The sequence below is a fragment of the Hakea prostrata genome, chromosome 9 (genome assembly GCF_041222555.1).
Source record: "Hakea prostrata isolate BN-2017 chromosome 9, UWA_Hpros_2, whole genome shotgun sequence".
In the NCBI taxonomy this organism is placed as follows: Eukaryota; Viridiplantae; Streptophyta; class Magnoliopsida; order Proteales; family Proteaceae; genus Hakea; species Hakea prostrata.
The window spans coordinates 5,547,896-5,562,088 of record NC_142608.1 but is presented as its reverse complement, the minus strand read 5'-3'; the positions used below and the strand labels follow the sequence as shown (position 1 = coordinate 5,562,088).

The 14,193-nt window shown below is 40.2% G+C and overlaps 2 protein-coding genes across 2 annotated transcripts; both read left to right on the top strand.

Moving 5' to 3' along the window:
- The first annotated feature begins 55 nt into the window (after window positions 1-55).
- On the top strand, window positions 56-2,666 carry LOC149004251 (uncharacterized). The gene is given in 3 exon segments (XM_089135546.1): window positions 56-1,639; window positions 1,914-2,044; window positions 2,046-2,666. Coding segments are annotated over 3 exon segments (1,713 nt in total). The 5' UTR covers window positions 56-283; the 3' UTR covers window positions 2,272-2,666.
- A 3,307-nt stretch (window positions 2,667-5,973) lies between these two features.
- Window positions 5,974-8,894, top strand: LOC149004250 (uncharacterized). Its single transcript, XM_089168992.1, has 3 exons — window positions 5,974-6,772; window positions 6,881-7,769; window positions 8,415-8,894. Exons 1-3 carry the CDS (start codon window positions 6,404-6,406, stop codon window positions 8,612-8,614), a joined length of 1,458 nt encoding a protein of 485 aa, XP_089025118.1. The 5' UTR covers window positions 5,974-6,403; the 3' UTR covers window positions 8,615-8,894.
- Window positions 8,895-14,193: the final 5,299 nt, after the last annotated feature.

Genomic DNA, 14,193 nt, shown 5'->3' with positions numbered 1-14,193 from the left:
GATACGATAAGATACGATACACCACTTATATAAATGCCTCACTGGAACTGGGACTCTTTAATTGGTGTTTGGTAACCGCTAACGCTAAAATTTTGCAGTTGATAATAAAGAGCTCCAGTGGGGAGAAGAGTTTTTTTTCAGCAATGCCTGCGTTTTCGTGCTTGTAACTCTCGTCTATGGTGGTGTTGTTGTTGTTCTTTCCCTGGAGATCAATCTAGTGTAGAAGACAAGAACTGAAACCCCTACCCTAATCCAGAAATTCTCAGTTTCTTCCACTTGTTCAATGGCGACGACAGCCATTCGTTTCGAAGATTACAAGCACAGCCCAGTTCATCTTGCTATAGCACTTGGAGACCACACCACTCTCTCTCGTCTCCTTACTTCTCTTCCTACGCTACCCGACCCTTCTCAGATCCTCACCGAATCTGATTCCCTCGCCCAAGAGCGTATCGCTGATCAAATCTCCTCTTTGATCGACCGCCGCGATGTTCCTCAGAGAGAGACCCCTCTCCATCTTGCTGTCAAATTGAACGACCTCTTCTCCGCCCGTTCGCTAGCTGCTGCTGGTGCTGATGTCTCCCTCCAGAACGCCGCCGGCTGGAATTCCTTGCAGGAGGCTCTATGCCGTCGCTCGTCCGACATCGCACTCATTCTCCTCCGCCACCACCATCGCTCTGCCTGGTCCAAGTGGCGCCGCCGTCTCCCTCGTCTTATCGCCGTTCTCCGCCGTATGCGAGATTTCTACATGGAGATCTCCTTCCACTTCGAAAGCTCCATCGTTCCCTTCGTCGGCAAGATTGCTCCTTCCGACAGTTACAGGATCTGGAAACGCGATGCCAACCTCCGCGCCGATACTTCCCTCGCCGGTTTCGATGGTCTCAAGATCCAACGCGCCAATCAGAGCTTCCTTTTTCTTGGAGACGGCGATTCTGAACGTGGCCTACCTACTGGCTCCTTGTTGGTTCTCAACCACGACAACCGCAAGATCTTCGATGCCTTCGACAATGTGAGTGTTCCCATGTCAGAATCAGACATAGCAGGGTTTTGCTCCCAGACCAGCGTTTACAGACCTGGCGTCGATGTCACCAAAGCCGAACTGGTAGGGAGAACCAACTGGAGGAAGCAAGAGAGGACAGAGAGTGTGGGAGAATGGAAAGCGAAGGTCTACGAAATGCACAACGTCGTTTTCAGTTTCCGAACGAGGAAAGTCGTCGGAGACGGAGCCGGTGATGGATTAGGTGGAGAGCAGGTTTTGCCACTGGAACTCGAAGAAGACGAAGAGGATGGTTTCTTAGTTGCAGAAAACCCTAGTTTTATTAGTTTTGCACCGCCACCGCCACCAGATCGTCGACGCCATAGTAGTTTTGTTAGAGAAGAAAGAGAATGGGTTTCTTTGAGCAGGAAGAGCGTCGATATCTCCGACCGCCGGAGAATTCCAACGGTGATGCCTCCGCCGCCGAATAAAGAGAAAGAGTACATCAAGAGTCTTAGACCATCTGTTTGGTTAACGGAAAAGTTCCCATTAAAGACGGAGGAGATTCTGCCGTTACTTGATATTCTCGCTCACAAGGTTAAAGCCGTTAGACGCTTAAGAGAACTGTTAACGACCAAATTCCCGCCTGGAACGTTTCCTGTCAAGGTAAAGAGAAAGAAAACACTTACATTTACTTTATTTATTTCCATAGGACAGGAAAAAGAGCAGTACAACAACGTGGGCCCTACTCTATTTTCTCTTTTGCCCCTTTCTTTATCTTCCCTCGATGCTCTGCATGGAACATCGTCAGAATTAACCTTTATTAAGGGGGGCAAATCAGTCCAAACATCTTTTTCCAGATACGGATACGGATATGGGTCCGGATTCGGATCTTATAGTTCTTTATCAGCTTTTAATGTGAAATAATTGAATATTGCAGGTGGCGATACCGGTGGTGCCGACGGTGAGGGTGGTGATAACGTTTACCAAGTTCGTGGAGTTGCAACCGGCGGAGGAGTTTTTCACGCCGGCGTCGAGCCCTGGGCAGTGGGTTGGGGAAGGACGCTATAGTAGTACCCTCTTCTGCTTCTGCTACTGCTACTGCTTCTTCTTCTTCTTATTCATGGCTAGGGCGTAACAGTAATGCTGCTCAGCCTGGCTCAGCAAGCAAGCAGAGGAATTGTTTGGGGGCTCAACAGTTGGACCCATTTGCTATTCCAAGCGATTATACATGGAAAACTGCGGATGACATGTCTAAGAAGATGAAGAAATCAAGGTCCACCAGAAAAGCCAAGTAGAGTAGAGAGATCATTGGGGGTGGGTGGTGGTGGTGGTTGGCCAGACTCGGCGTGGTGGGTATGTTCTTCTTTTTACCTTCATCTTGCTCAGTTATGCATCTGCGTTTGCCCTGCAACTCTGTACTATTCAGTCATTCAGAATATCTGATACATGATGTACATATGCCCCAACTTCACTGTGGGGCTGGGAGGTCAGGAAGAATGTTCACAAGCACAAGTTTCTCTCATTTTTTTTTTTTAACCTTTTTCTTTTTGTAGGACCACAACATGCTTAATTGATCTTCATAGTTCATACATTAATTAACATTTATTTTCTGAAAATCAATTAAAATCTTTCTCTCTCTCTCCCCCCTCTCTCCCCTCCCAAAGCAGAGCAAACCAGTAGGGTCAGGGCAGTGTACTATCATTGGCTCTAACTTCAAGAATGTTTCTTTTGTATTATTATATAGGGAATATAGAAACTATTTGTTCTAAATAGTCACTTTTGGGTCAATAAAAAATACTGCATATAGTCCCTGTTTCCCTCTTGGGTACAGAGAGTAGTAGTTGACATTTTGGAAAAAGAAAATAATGTTTCCTCATCATTAACAGCGCAGGTCCCAGGTTTCTTTTAAATAATCTAATTCTTCCTGTATAGAAAACTTGATCTAACCCCACATTCAGAACTCAGATTCCTACACGATGATTATTTAATTCAACCAACCAGACAAAGTTGGAGAATCTCAGCATTTAATCTTCTCTGGCTACTGCCATGGCCACCCATTTAGTTTTGGAAGTTATATTGATTCTCAGTAATGGAATCACTTCCTAATCTGGAATTTATGCAGTCACATGATCTAACCTTATATGTGCTGTTTCTCTATACTTGAAGTTCAGGAATTAAATTAGGCTTCGGATCTGGTTTTGGCACAAAAATCATTCTCTTACATTCTTAGGTGCACAGATTAATTCCTTTCACTGTTTTGTGCCTCTGTAACCATCTGGGTTCATGTGGATTATACTATTTTTTGTGCCACAATTAGTATGGCATGGGAGTTTCTACCAAAACTGGTAAGGCATGATGGGAACCTCTCTCCTTTTACTTATTTCTTATGAATATTGTATCCATTCACACATGGGATTGTATATATATTATTAGGTGATATATATATACAATATAGAATTGCACCTACGAATGAAGATTAAATAACCATTTTAGGAATAGATTAGCCTTCGTGATTCAATAGTGATGTCATCAGGGAATTAAATTGATGAACTTCAAATTGAATCATATGAAGGATTCATCAAATTCAATAGTTGTTATTGTTCATATGTTCAAATCGATGTCTTTTTGAGTGTGAAATGGGTTTGTATCTCTAATTTTTACTTGTAAAGAGTTCTCAAAGCAAATTTCATAAGAGTATAATATAAAAGAGCATAGAGGCCACTCATGAAAAGATCAAGATTAAAGAATGAGGGTGTTACCATACCTTATGATGATTGCTAAGAGAAAAATGTTCCATCACTATTTATTTGCTATATTTGAAAAAATATGGTTAAAAATGATCAACTTCCCCACAAATGTCAAATAATAAAAAAAAAAGAGAAAATAATTGAACTAGTGATAAACCCACATATGATTTAAATGTTGTCATAATGTTTTTTTTAGTGTGTAAAAGATACCATAATCATTTCAGCTTCTCACGTTGCCAAAGATAGCTAGCCATGAAAGATGTTGGTGGAATTTTTGTATTCATAAGTTTGAAGTAATTTTTTTATGAAAAAATTATTTACAAGACTCAGGTTATTAGACATTTGTAATGTCTTATTTTAAAGCTTTTTCTTATCTATTTATCCAAAAAAGGAATCTCTTATCTTTGTTCATGGATATTTAGCTCTTCCTTCGATTTATCCTAAAATTTAAAAGTATAACTATCTAATAATAGTTATACTAGAAAAAGAAAGAAAAAAACTACATAGTTTTACTAATTTTGGATAATGAAGGGTCACAAATCCTAATTTGGTCTTAAATATGATATGTATTAATCCCCAATTTCATTTCTCAATTCTAAATGTAGGAATGATCATCATTGTTAAGCACATTTGAGTTAGAACAAGGAGATTTCAACCAAAGGAAATGAATGAAAACTACTATCATTGGGTGATTTTTTGTTTTTTCAATTCATAGAAACTTGACTGCTTCAGCTCTCTATAAACCCGGATTCTCCCAAAGTTAGAGGAAGTCATTGCGAAACAAGTTAATGAAACAAGTTATTCAGTTGCATTGTAATGGACAATCTAGCGAAACTGTTTGCTGCTCATTCTCTATCTTGGAAAGCTAGTAATTCAGAGAGAAAGTGAGGTTCATTGTCTCTGAAACATTACTGAGACATGTTAAGTCTAGAAAATGAGTGCATACCTTAAAGGAAGATGAGGAAATAATGCTTTTGATATATAGTATATATATTTTGGTGGAAAAATAGTGTTCTATCATATGAAGTTCTAAGGGAGATTCTTTTCCTTTAATGAGGACAGAAAGGTACCTCAAGGACTAATCTATTCTCTAATTAATTTCAATACAAAATTGACATAACAAAACAAATTGATCGAACCAATCAAACAAAGGGTGAAAGAGTCGAATTTGATTTGGTTGTGTAGAATTTAAACCCTAAGATCTACGAGATAGAACAAAATCAAAATTGAGTAGAATGAAAAAACCCAATAAAATTGATAAAGCAATAGAAGCAAGGTTTAAAGTATCCCACGATACCTTATGATACTAGCCGATACGATACGTCTCTCCATTGAATTACACTAAAATACATTAGTCAGAGCGATATAATACTTGATACAAGACGATATGTCTCTTAAAATCACTTGACCGATACAATACTCGATACCGATACTTTAAACCTTAAATAAAATAGCATGTTTTCACTTTTTATTGTTCCTAGTGCGAATGTATATCCTTGGAAACCAAATCTGAATCAAATTGAAACTTTGAACATACACATACGACCCTACCAAGGGAAATCCACGGCTCGGATTTGTTTCAACTTTGTACATGCATTAAAACCGATTTAATCCAATTAAAATTGAAAAAAAAAATAATATAATGTATATAATTTTGGGTATAAAACTAATCCATTCAGCCGGAGAAAAACACGTGGAAACACAACTAGGGTCGTCCAACCCATTAACACCATCGAAAACATGTAAATTTCATCTTCATTAGGTGATATTGGAGCTGTACAAGTCCAAAAAAATAGAAGAGAAAAAAAGAAAGAAAAAGGAGAAATATAAGAGAAAAAAATGGAAAAAATCAAGGGTTGAGGGAAAAAACGCGTAGAAAGGGTTGACTCTGTAGGGTATATCGCAATATAATTCGGAGTCGGAGCGAAATGGAAGCTCCCTCCTCAAAATTGTTGACCATTAGAAAACCAGTGCCCAAGAAGCTCTCTTCTTTTTTCTCTCTCTCTCTCTCTCTCTTTGGGTCCCCTCCATTCCTGTCCTTCACAGCTCCCTCAAGCAGCTTAAGCTTTAACCCAAATCATTCACACACACACACCCTAACATTCCCAAAAGGGTATGCTGGTCCCCCCCCTTCTCCCTTCAACTCTCACAGCTTCAATCCCAACACTCTCTTTCTTCTTTCCTTTCTTTCTCTCTCTCTCTCTCTCTCTCTCTCTCTCTCTCTCTCTCTCTCTGTCTCTGTGTCTCGTTTCATTTTATTGGCTTTTTGTGAATCCTGAGATTATTGATTCTTCAGCTTCAATTCTCAGTTTTTTCTTATTCCTCTTTGCAAAATTTCTTCTACAATCATTTGTGATTTAAGAAGGAAACACCCTCATTGTATTTTGTATCACAAAAACAGTTTCATCACCTCTCTCTCTCTTCATGTTTTCTCCTTGAAAAAAGAGAGAGGAGAGATCTCCCTAAAATCCCAAAAAATTGCAGAATTGTGAGATTTCTGAAAAACAAAAAAGAAAAAAAGAAGCCCAAATTGATGAAAGGTTGCAAGTAGACTAGATTGATAGATAGGTAAATAGATAGATAAAACAAAGGGAAGCGACAATTTAGAAAAAGAAAACTCGATTGTTTGGTTGGTTGGTTGGTTTAAGAGAGGCAAGAAGGTCCTTATAGACAACGACGGATGATTCCTAACAGCAATTCTCCAGCCACCAGCAACAACAACGATGGGTCCGTTGGTGCTGGTAATGGCGGCGGAGGTGGAGGAGGAGGAAGCAACGGTGGGTCCTCTGCTGGGTCACTGAAGAAAGGACCTTGGACGGCAGCAGAAGATGGGATTCTCATGGATTATGTGAAGAAACATGGAGAAGGCAACTGGAATGCTGTGCAGAAGAATTCCGGCCTCTCTCGCTGTGGTAAGAGCTGCCGTCTCCGTTGGGCTAATCATCTCAGGCCAAATCTCAAGAAGGGTTCCTTTTCTCCCGAAGAGGAAAGACTCATTCTCGAGCTTCACAGCAAGCTTGGCAACAAATGGGCTAGAATGGCCGCTCAGGTTTTATCTCCTCTCCTCTACTCTCCTCTTTTCTTTAAATTCTTGTTGCTCTTCCCCTTCTTGTATCTCAATCTGAATTGGGTTTTGATTTATTGTGTTCTGTACCAGTTGCCTGGAAGGACAGATAACGAGATCAAGAATTATTGGAACACCAGAGTCAAGCGACGGCAACGCGCAGGGTTACCTCTGTACCCACAAGATATACAGAAGCAAGCAGCTGTATATCACTTTAACCAGATCAACCAGCCTCGTTCTTTTCAATCTGCGCCTCCTCAAGCATCTGCTCAACATCCTTCATCGCAGCAGCAGCAGCAGCAGCAGCAAACCTGCAAGCCCAATTTCGGTTCTCCTCTGCCCCTGCTCGATCCTGTAAATTTTCCTGTGACGGGTCCTCTCTTAGGCCACCACCCTGCACCCTATCTCCCACCTCCATTTCACAGATACAAGAGGTTTCGGGACAACAATTGTATAGGATTCTCTCTACCTTTCTCTGCAAACCCTCCTCAACAGCAGAATCAACCACCGCCTCTGTACAGTCAGGGTCTTAATTCCCAATTGCTGACAGCGTCATCTTTTCAACTTAGTTCCAGCAATTTCGACTTCAATCCACCACCACCCATTCTGGGAACCACCCCATTTGATTCCGACAGTAGTTCTCCTTTCTCCACGAAATTAGAGCTCCCTTCAGACCAACAACTATCCCAACCAGCAGATGAAGCTGCTGCCTTGGGTTCCATCAATGATTTTAAGATGATCTCGCCGCTGGGGCGGGGCAGTAGTAGTGGATTATTGGATGCTCTGTTTCAGGAATCTCAAGCTATAGTCGAAACCGAGGATTCAAGGAGAGATGCATTGTTAGAAGAGAAATGTGAATTAGATGGATTGGTCAGTGTCAGCAAGGCCCCTCCTTCTGGGTCAATTTTCGACAACAATACAACCCCTCCATTAGCCTCTGCTAGTCAATGGGATGATTCCAGCTCTGTCCATTCCTCCCCTGGTGAGCTCTCTTCTTACCCTTTCGTTTTTCCTCCTTTTAATCTTTTCTTCTTTCCCGTTTCTGTATGTATATGTATAATTTTTTGGTCGAACCCAGTTTCGGTTTTCACGCTGTAATGCAATGCTCTTAAACTTCTCAGCCAGACCAAAAACTTTAATTGGGATTCTTTCTTCTTAAATGCCAAGAATTAATTACGTTTGTATAGTTCACTTCACTTATCTGTTGCTGCTTCCCACATTGCCAATTTTGTTCTGTTAACTGTTCAAACTTCATTGTCAATTACTTTTCCCTGCTGCTTTCGCCTGCTTCAGTTTTTCGGCTTCCTCATAAATACTGGATTTGTTTGTCTAAAGGGCTTTAATTAGCTTTAGAAAAATCTCAGTATGACCAACCCTCTAAACTTTTGTAAAATTTTAATGCTCTTTCTTTATTTCTTCTTTAAACCAGCTCTGCTTCATTAGTGTTTCCGTTACCGTTCGATAAAAATCCTGAATGGGGAAACAAGCTTTTGAAGGCTCTGAATCCGAAATTTAATAAGCCAATCATTAGATCTTCAAAGTGAAAAAGTAGCATATTGGTCATCTGTTTGTGTATATGAATGTTTTTTCTGACAAAATGTGGGTTGTTGCCATTGATTCTTTCCAGCGTTGCAGATAAAGAAAGAAGGAAACGATGGGATGAATTCACTGGAAGACTTGAGTTTTCTTGATTTTATGCCAACAGTGCGAGTTCCTGATTTGTACAGCGATAGTGGTGAGATGTCAAATGGGCAGTCATCAGGTGTTACAGACGATGAAATTAGACTTGACTGGCCAAATTGGAATAACATTACTTCGACTTGCTAAGTCTTTAGTTGATCCAACATAAAACAGGATTATATAGCAGCTTGTTGATTACAGATTATGGATTGCAGATTGATGGTCTTGTGCGAGTGAATTCCAGTGGAATGGGTTTGAGTGCTTTTCTTGCCAGTTATTTTTTGAAGCTTTCATTGAGTGGTTTGTCATATACATATCAACTATATACTTTACTAAAAAAAACTTCACTGTCACGTTTGTTGTTGATCAAATACTAGTTTATGACTGTACTGAAAAAAAGCTTCTCTCTCTCTCTCTCTCTCTCTCTCTCTCTCTCTCTCTCTTTCTGTGTTTTCCAGCCATGGCCATTTAATTAAGAGCAGACCCACCTGGTCCAAATTCGAAAAGGAAGCGAATTTCATGAGATGAGGCACGATTAGACTCAAAACTGGGAACAGAGTGGCCCATTCATTTCTTCCTTTACCGGAAACTCTGCAAAGTTTAGCTGTGGTTCTCCTCTAAGTTGCTAAATTTAGGGGGTTTTATGTGTACCTTCTTGGCTAAGCATCTTCTAAATCTAAAAAAAGAATGCAAGGAGAGATGTTCCCCAATTGCCTTTGCTTGTCCATTCCGTAACTTTCCTGTTAGTCCTTGTCTTCAGAGGAGATTCACGCGGACCATCTTTTTCCCCTAATCATGGCCCTTCTCTTTCTCATTTCAAATTCGCCATCAATACCCAAAAACCCAAAAACTCATATGGATCAGAATGTCCAAAATCAAAATTGATCATCATCATTGCTGACCCATGAGCCAGGGATGAACACCATTACACCAAATGGTCATAGATTTCTGGATCAGATCGGTTGTAACAGTATTGACATCAACGGATATCAATTCGTAACTGATACCTATCGGTGATGGTGATAGCGATCGAAAGGGTATTCTTTTTGAGGTATCATTCATTTCAGGGCCTTAAGGGGACATTGAGATTGCATGATAGTATGATATACTCAACCATGCATAACACATGCCACAGCGGGGGCATTCCATTCCCACACAAGACTTCATTTCAAGCTCCAGTGCTTCTTTCATGCGTCCATAATCTCATCATTTACACTAATGACAATCACATCAACCCATGCATTTGTCCTTCCTTTCTGGGGCTGGCAATATCATGTGCTCTGTCCAATCTGCAGACCCAGAAGGTATGGTTTTGAACAATAAGCTTCTGTATGACATCTGAGGGCCCCAAACAGATCTGGTATCATCAGAAACCATGATCAGGTGAGGACCCACTTTGTCTATTCAAACTACTTGATCCAATTTGCCAAGATTAGGGTTTTAGCAAACCCATGAGTTTAACCTGTTTTGTGAATCCAACCTTGGCCTTCTCATCAACTTGGGAACCAAAAAGAAGTAAGTTCAGATCTTGCAAAAGAACAAGTTTGGAATAAGCAGAGCTTGATTAATATATGATCCTCGCAACCTTTGATTAATATATGTCAAACCCAGTTGAAAATTGTCAACTAGAATTGAGACTCTGATAATAAACACATTCCCAGAAAACAAATTCAAATCCTATTTCTGGGTTTGGAGCTGGTCCAGGCCAGATACACAACCAAATACCCCGGCCGTATTTGATCCAAATCAGACTGGCTGCCACCTACTTCTCTAGTCACAGGGGTTGTTTTCTGTCCCCCTTCATATCCTCAGCACACACTTTCTTTCTCTCTCATACACACTTACACAGACAGTTGTTGGCATGAAGAATATCTCTGTAATCTTTTTTACAGCTCTGCCAAAACTAGTAGTTGAATTTCCAATGAAGCATCACCCACTTGAGCAAATCAGTTCTGTCCTGTGGCCAAGTTAGGCTAATCATGTAAAGAAAGGATTGTGGGCTGGAAACCTATTACCCTACCATTTCTACAAGGAAGATGCCACTTTTCTTGACTAACAATGACATTTCTTCTCATACCCCACCATATATTCCCCCAATTCTATAGGCTCTATAGTCTGTTGTCTTACAATCCGTATTCAGTTTGATAAATTTCATCTAATCATTCTCCATTACTCTTTAGACGTCACTAGCTTGTAACCATATAATCTCAGCATTCTAAAAATAACACAAATTGCATTAGATGCTTGTGAAGCAAGAAATGATAGAGATCAATATTGTTTCTTCCTGCCAACGTACATCTGTATATTTGAAGTAATGGGGTTGAGCCTTGATTCATATATTCTCTAACAATCTCTGATAAGGATCTGGAGGATGAAATGCTGGAAACAATGGGGCCTCTTTGATTTAGTATTGAACTTAAAATATATGAAAGATTTTGGGGTGAAGCAGTCAATTGATTATGAATGAACTGCATGTGAAGAATTTCCCATCCACTTCTATTTAAAGATTCTGGGCTCCTGGAGTCTTCTACATTGTCTGTCTCGAAAAGGATGGAAAATTCATGTTAATAAGTAAGCCATTACTGGAAAATTCTAAGAGTTCTTCAAATTCTGAACAGACAAATTATCATATCTCAAAGCATAATGAACTAGGAAGATTGTAGTAAATCTAGCATGAAGTGTTTGTGACGTGTTCATTTCTTTTGATTAAAAAAATATATGTATAAAAAAAGAACAAAAAAGTGTTCATTTCTATCTCAGTATATACCCATTGCAGGAAAGAGTGGCCTCCTTGACAACTTGAAATATGTCTTTCAAATGTAGTGTCTCATATTAGAAAAGATTCACAGGAAAGAAAGATTCAAATGTGTACTGAATAACATTCCTCTGACCATTGCTTTGTAATAATGCTCAAACTGTTCCACAAATTTCTAGAAAAATGAGATTCTTCCCTTTTATTGCAGAAATATGGAAGGAATTACGTTGAGGACAAAGAAAAGGGGACCTAAAGAGGAGCATATGACTATGCATGTACATTTTTATAGAAAGTGGTCAAGAGATTGGAAGGAAAAATTCTAGGGCATAATCACTTTTCCTATACTAATAATATGAATTCATGGTGCTGGGGTGTTCATTTGGAGTCCAGGGATTCGAGGTAGAGGTCTGTGTTTCCCCTCACACTTTTCCAATACACATTAGGAATGGAACCCACCTCTGAGTTTTGATAAAATAAATCGAAGATGAGATCCCCCATAAACATTCTCTCCTTCTAATGTGTGGTGAAAGGTGTGACGGGAGCACAAACCTCCACCCTGAGTCCCTGGCAGCTAGAGGATCTAGACTTGTTCGGGATGGGTTTAGTAATTGTTGTTTTCAGGAGAAATATGGCTCAGCCCAAGGGTACCTTGGGCTGGAGGTTGGGCATTTCATTGATGGTCTTGGGATGAGGGTTTGGGAATTTTATGCCCATGGGCTGGGCTGAAGTTAGGTATATTTGGAAAAAGGAAGAGTCAAAAGGAAGGAGGAAGGCAAATTAGGCATTAAAGAAGAAACCCAAAGCTGCTTTTACAGGTGTGAAGGTTAAGCATAGACATAGTTCACACTTCACACTTCACACAACCTTATTTCTTTCTTTCTTTCTTTTTGGTCAAGAGTTCACACAACCTAATTAATAATGAAGACAGCCAAGCCTTAGCCAAACCGACTGGCAATTGAATATTCATATCTTCCCATTCTTGTTTTTCTTTTCTTCTTTTTTTTGGGTAAGAATCTTCCCATTCAAAGCTTACCATATGAGACTCTGTCAAACAAACAGCTGTTTCGTTTCATCTCACCAACTATTCCTTTCTTCAATCTCTCTTCCCCTGCCAAACAAAAACCCCAATTTACAACTATCAAATCCAGAAGTCTGCTCTTAAGGTATTCTCTCTCTCTCTCTCTCCGCGTGTACTGTAGCTTGTGAAATTTGAGATCTGTTTTTAGATCTAAATTTGAGAAGATGCACTGCTTTATCCTTGTTTTTTCTTTCCCCTCTTCATTCCGTTTTGCTCACTTGAACCGGAAGGCAATTGATTTTTTTTTTGCCATTGGAAGCTCCTCCCCGAATTACCAAACCCTAATGATAAAAGACTAGTTTGGGTTGATGCGACATCTCAACAGTCCCTGTAAAAGAAGCATCTTTTGGGGGGAAGGTCCATTAACAACTTGAGACTTCTTAGCTGACAATGAAATTGAGAGGCTAACTGTTTTTGTGGGTTTCCCTTCATTAAATGTGAAACATGTAGAGAACGTTAGTTGTACAGAATTTGATTCATCTGCACATACATAGGGGGCTAACCCCATCACAGTTTCTTTCACATTTGATAGGAATCAAGGTGCAGAGGTTACTGATTATTGTGTTCTGGATTTGTGAAGATCAGTAATGGCTAACGAGGCACCAAGCTGGGCTGATCAATGGGGTGCAGGAGGCTTTGGCGCAGGAGATGATGCTGAGATGCCCAATACCCAGAAAGGGAGCGGCAATGGCGGCAACAGCAAGTTGGCAAACGTGAAGGCAGCAGCCTCAACAGGGTTGGGGAAGGCAAAAGCAGCAGCAGCGCTGGGAGCAGGGAAGGTTAAGACTGGGACCTCTGTGGGTTTCAATTGGGTCAAAGCTAAATACCAGAAAAAGGGTAGTTCCTCCAGCTCAAATGTGTGATTTCTCAACCGTTGCTTTGTGTCTGGGATTCACAACCCAAACAAAATACTCATCGAAGTCTGTAATTCTGCATATGGGTTTTAATTGAAAATTCTTTTTCTGGTGATTTTGGTCCCTAAATGAGCACACCAAGCTTTTAAACTATGCATTCACTTTTTTATATTGGCTTAAGAAATGACGAATGAAGCTAGAACCAGATTAAAACATTCCAATTTGCTCACCATGAGAGCTGTGGAATCAGTTTCAGCTGCGTGATCTGTTACTGTAAAAAAGGCTGCCCAACATTAGTCTTTCAAAAGATCAGACGATTTCTGATTATAGACGTTCCAAAGCGGGCATTTGTTAGGGTTGCTCTTACCGAGTTTGATTTTCAGTAAGTGACTGAATCCGTTTTAGGCTTTCTGGGAGAGATTTGGATGTCACTGGTCCAATATCGAATTCTGATATTCAAAACCCTCGTATGCAAACATGGAATCGAGATCTTGAAACAGATACCGATCAGATTCTACCCTAACCCTAAAAATGGATTTGGGTCTGCTTTTTCAGCCAATTCTGTTCTGAATAACTCAATTCAGCTGATCTGAATAACTCAATTCAGCTGATCTGATTTTGACTCTTGAAACCAGTGAGCATGGTATGTAACTAACAATCAATCGCTTCAGCCTAAGATTAATAAATCAGAATCATGACTTTGATTGATCAAGGCCCCTAATATCCAGGATTGGCTATCTCAGGATGAGAAAGAAAGGTAAACAGCATCCTGTAAATAATGTCCAATCCTAACACAGATATGCCAATCATGTTTCAAAGAATCATCAATGGATGCATGTCAGGATCTCCATTCAAAAGACCCGCCGTTAAGTTCAGGCTGATTCGAGCAGCCGGAATTACAATGCCAATTCCAGTTGAAAGGCCAGATTTGTGGAGATAGATTTCCAGTGAGATCGTTGGGTACAGCAAGGCTGGGGAGAATTGCAACTACTCATTCTCATCCAAAAAATTCAAATCAAGGGCTTTTCGGAATGATAAT

Bases quoted from the DNA above. Each gene is read 5' to 3' on its own strand.
- LOC149004250 (XM_089168992.1), top strand. From the start codon at position 6,404: ATGATTCCTAACAGCAATTCTCCAGCCACCAGCAACAACAACGATGGG. The intron at 6,773-6,880 runs GTTTTATCTCCT...GTTCTGTACCAG, and splicing joins GGGCTAGAATGGCCGCTCAG to TTGCCTGGAAGGACAGATAA. The intron at 7,770-8,414 runs GTGAGCTCTCTT...GATTCTTTCCAG, and splicing joins CTCTGTCCATTCCTCCCCTG to CGTTGCAGATAAAGAAAGAA.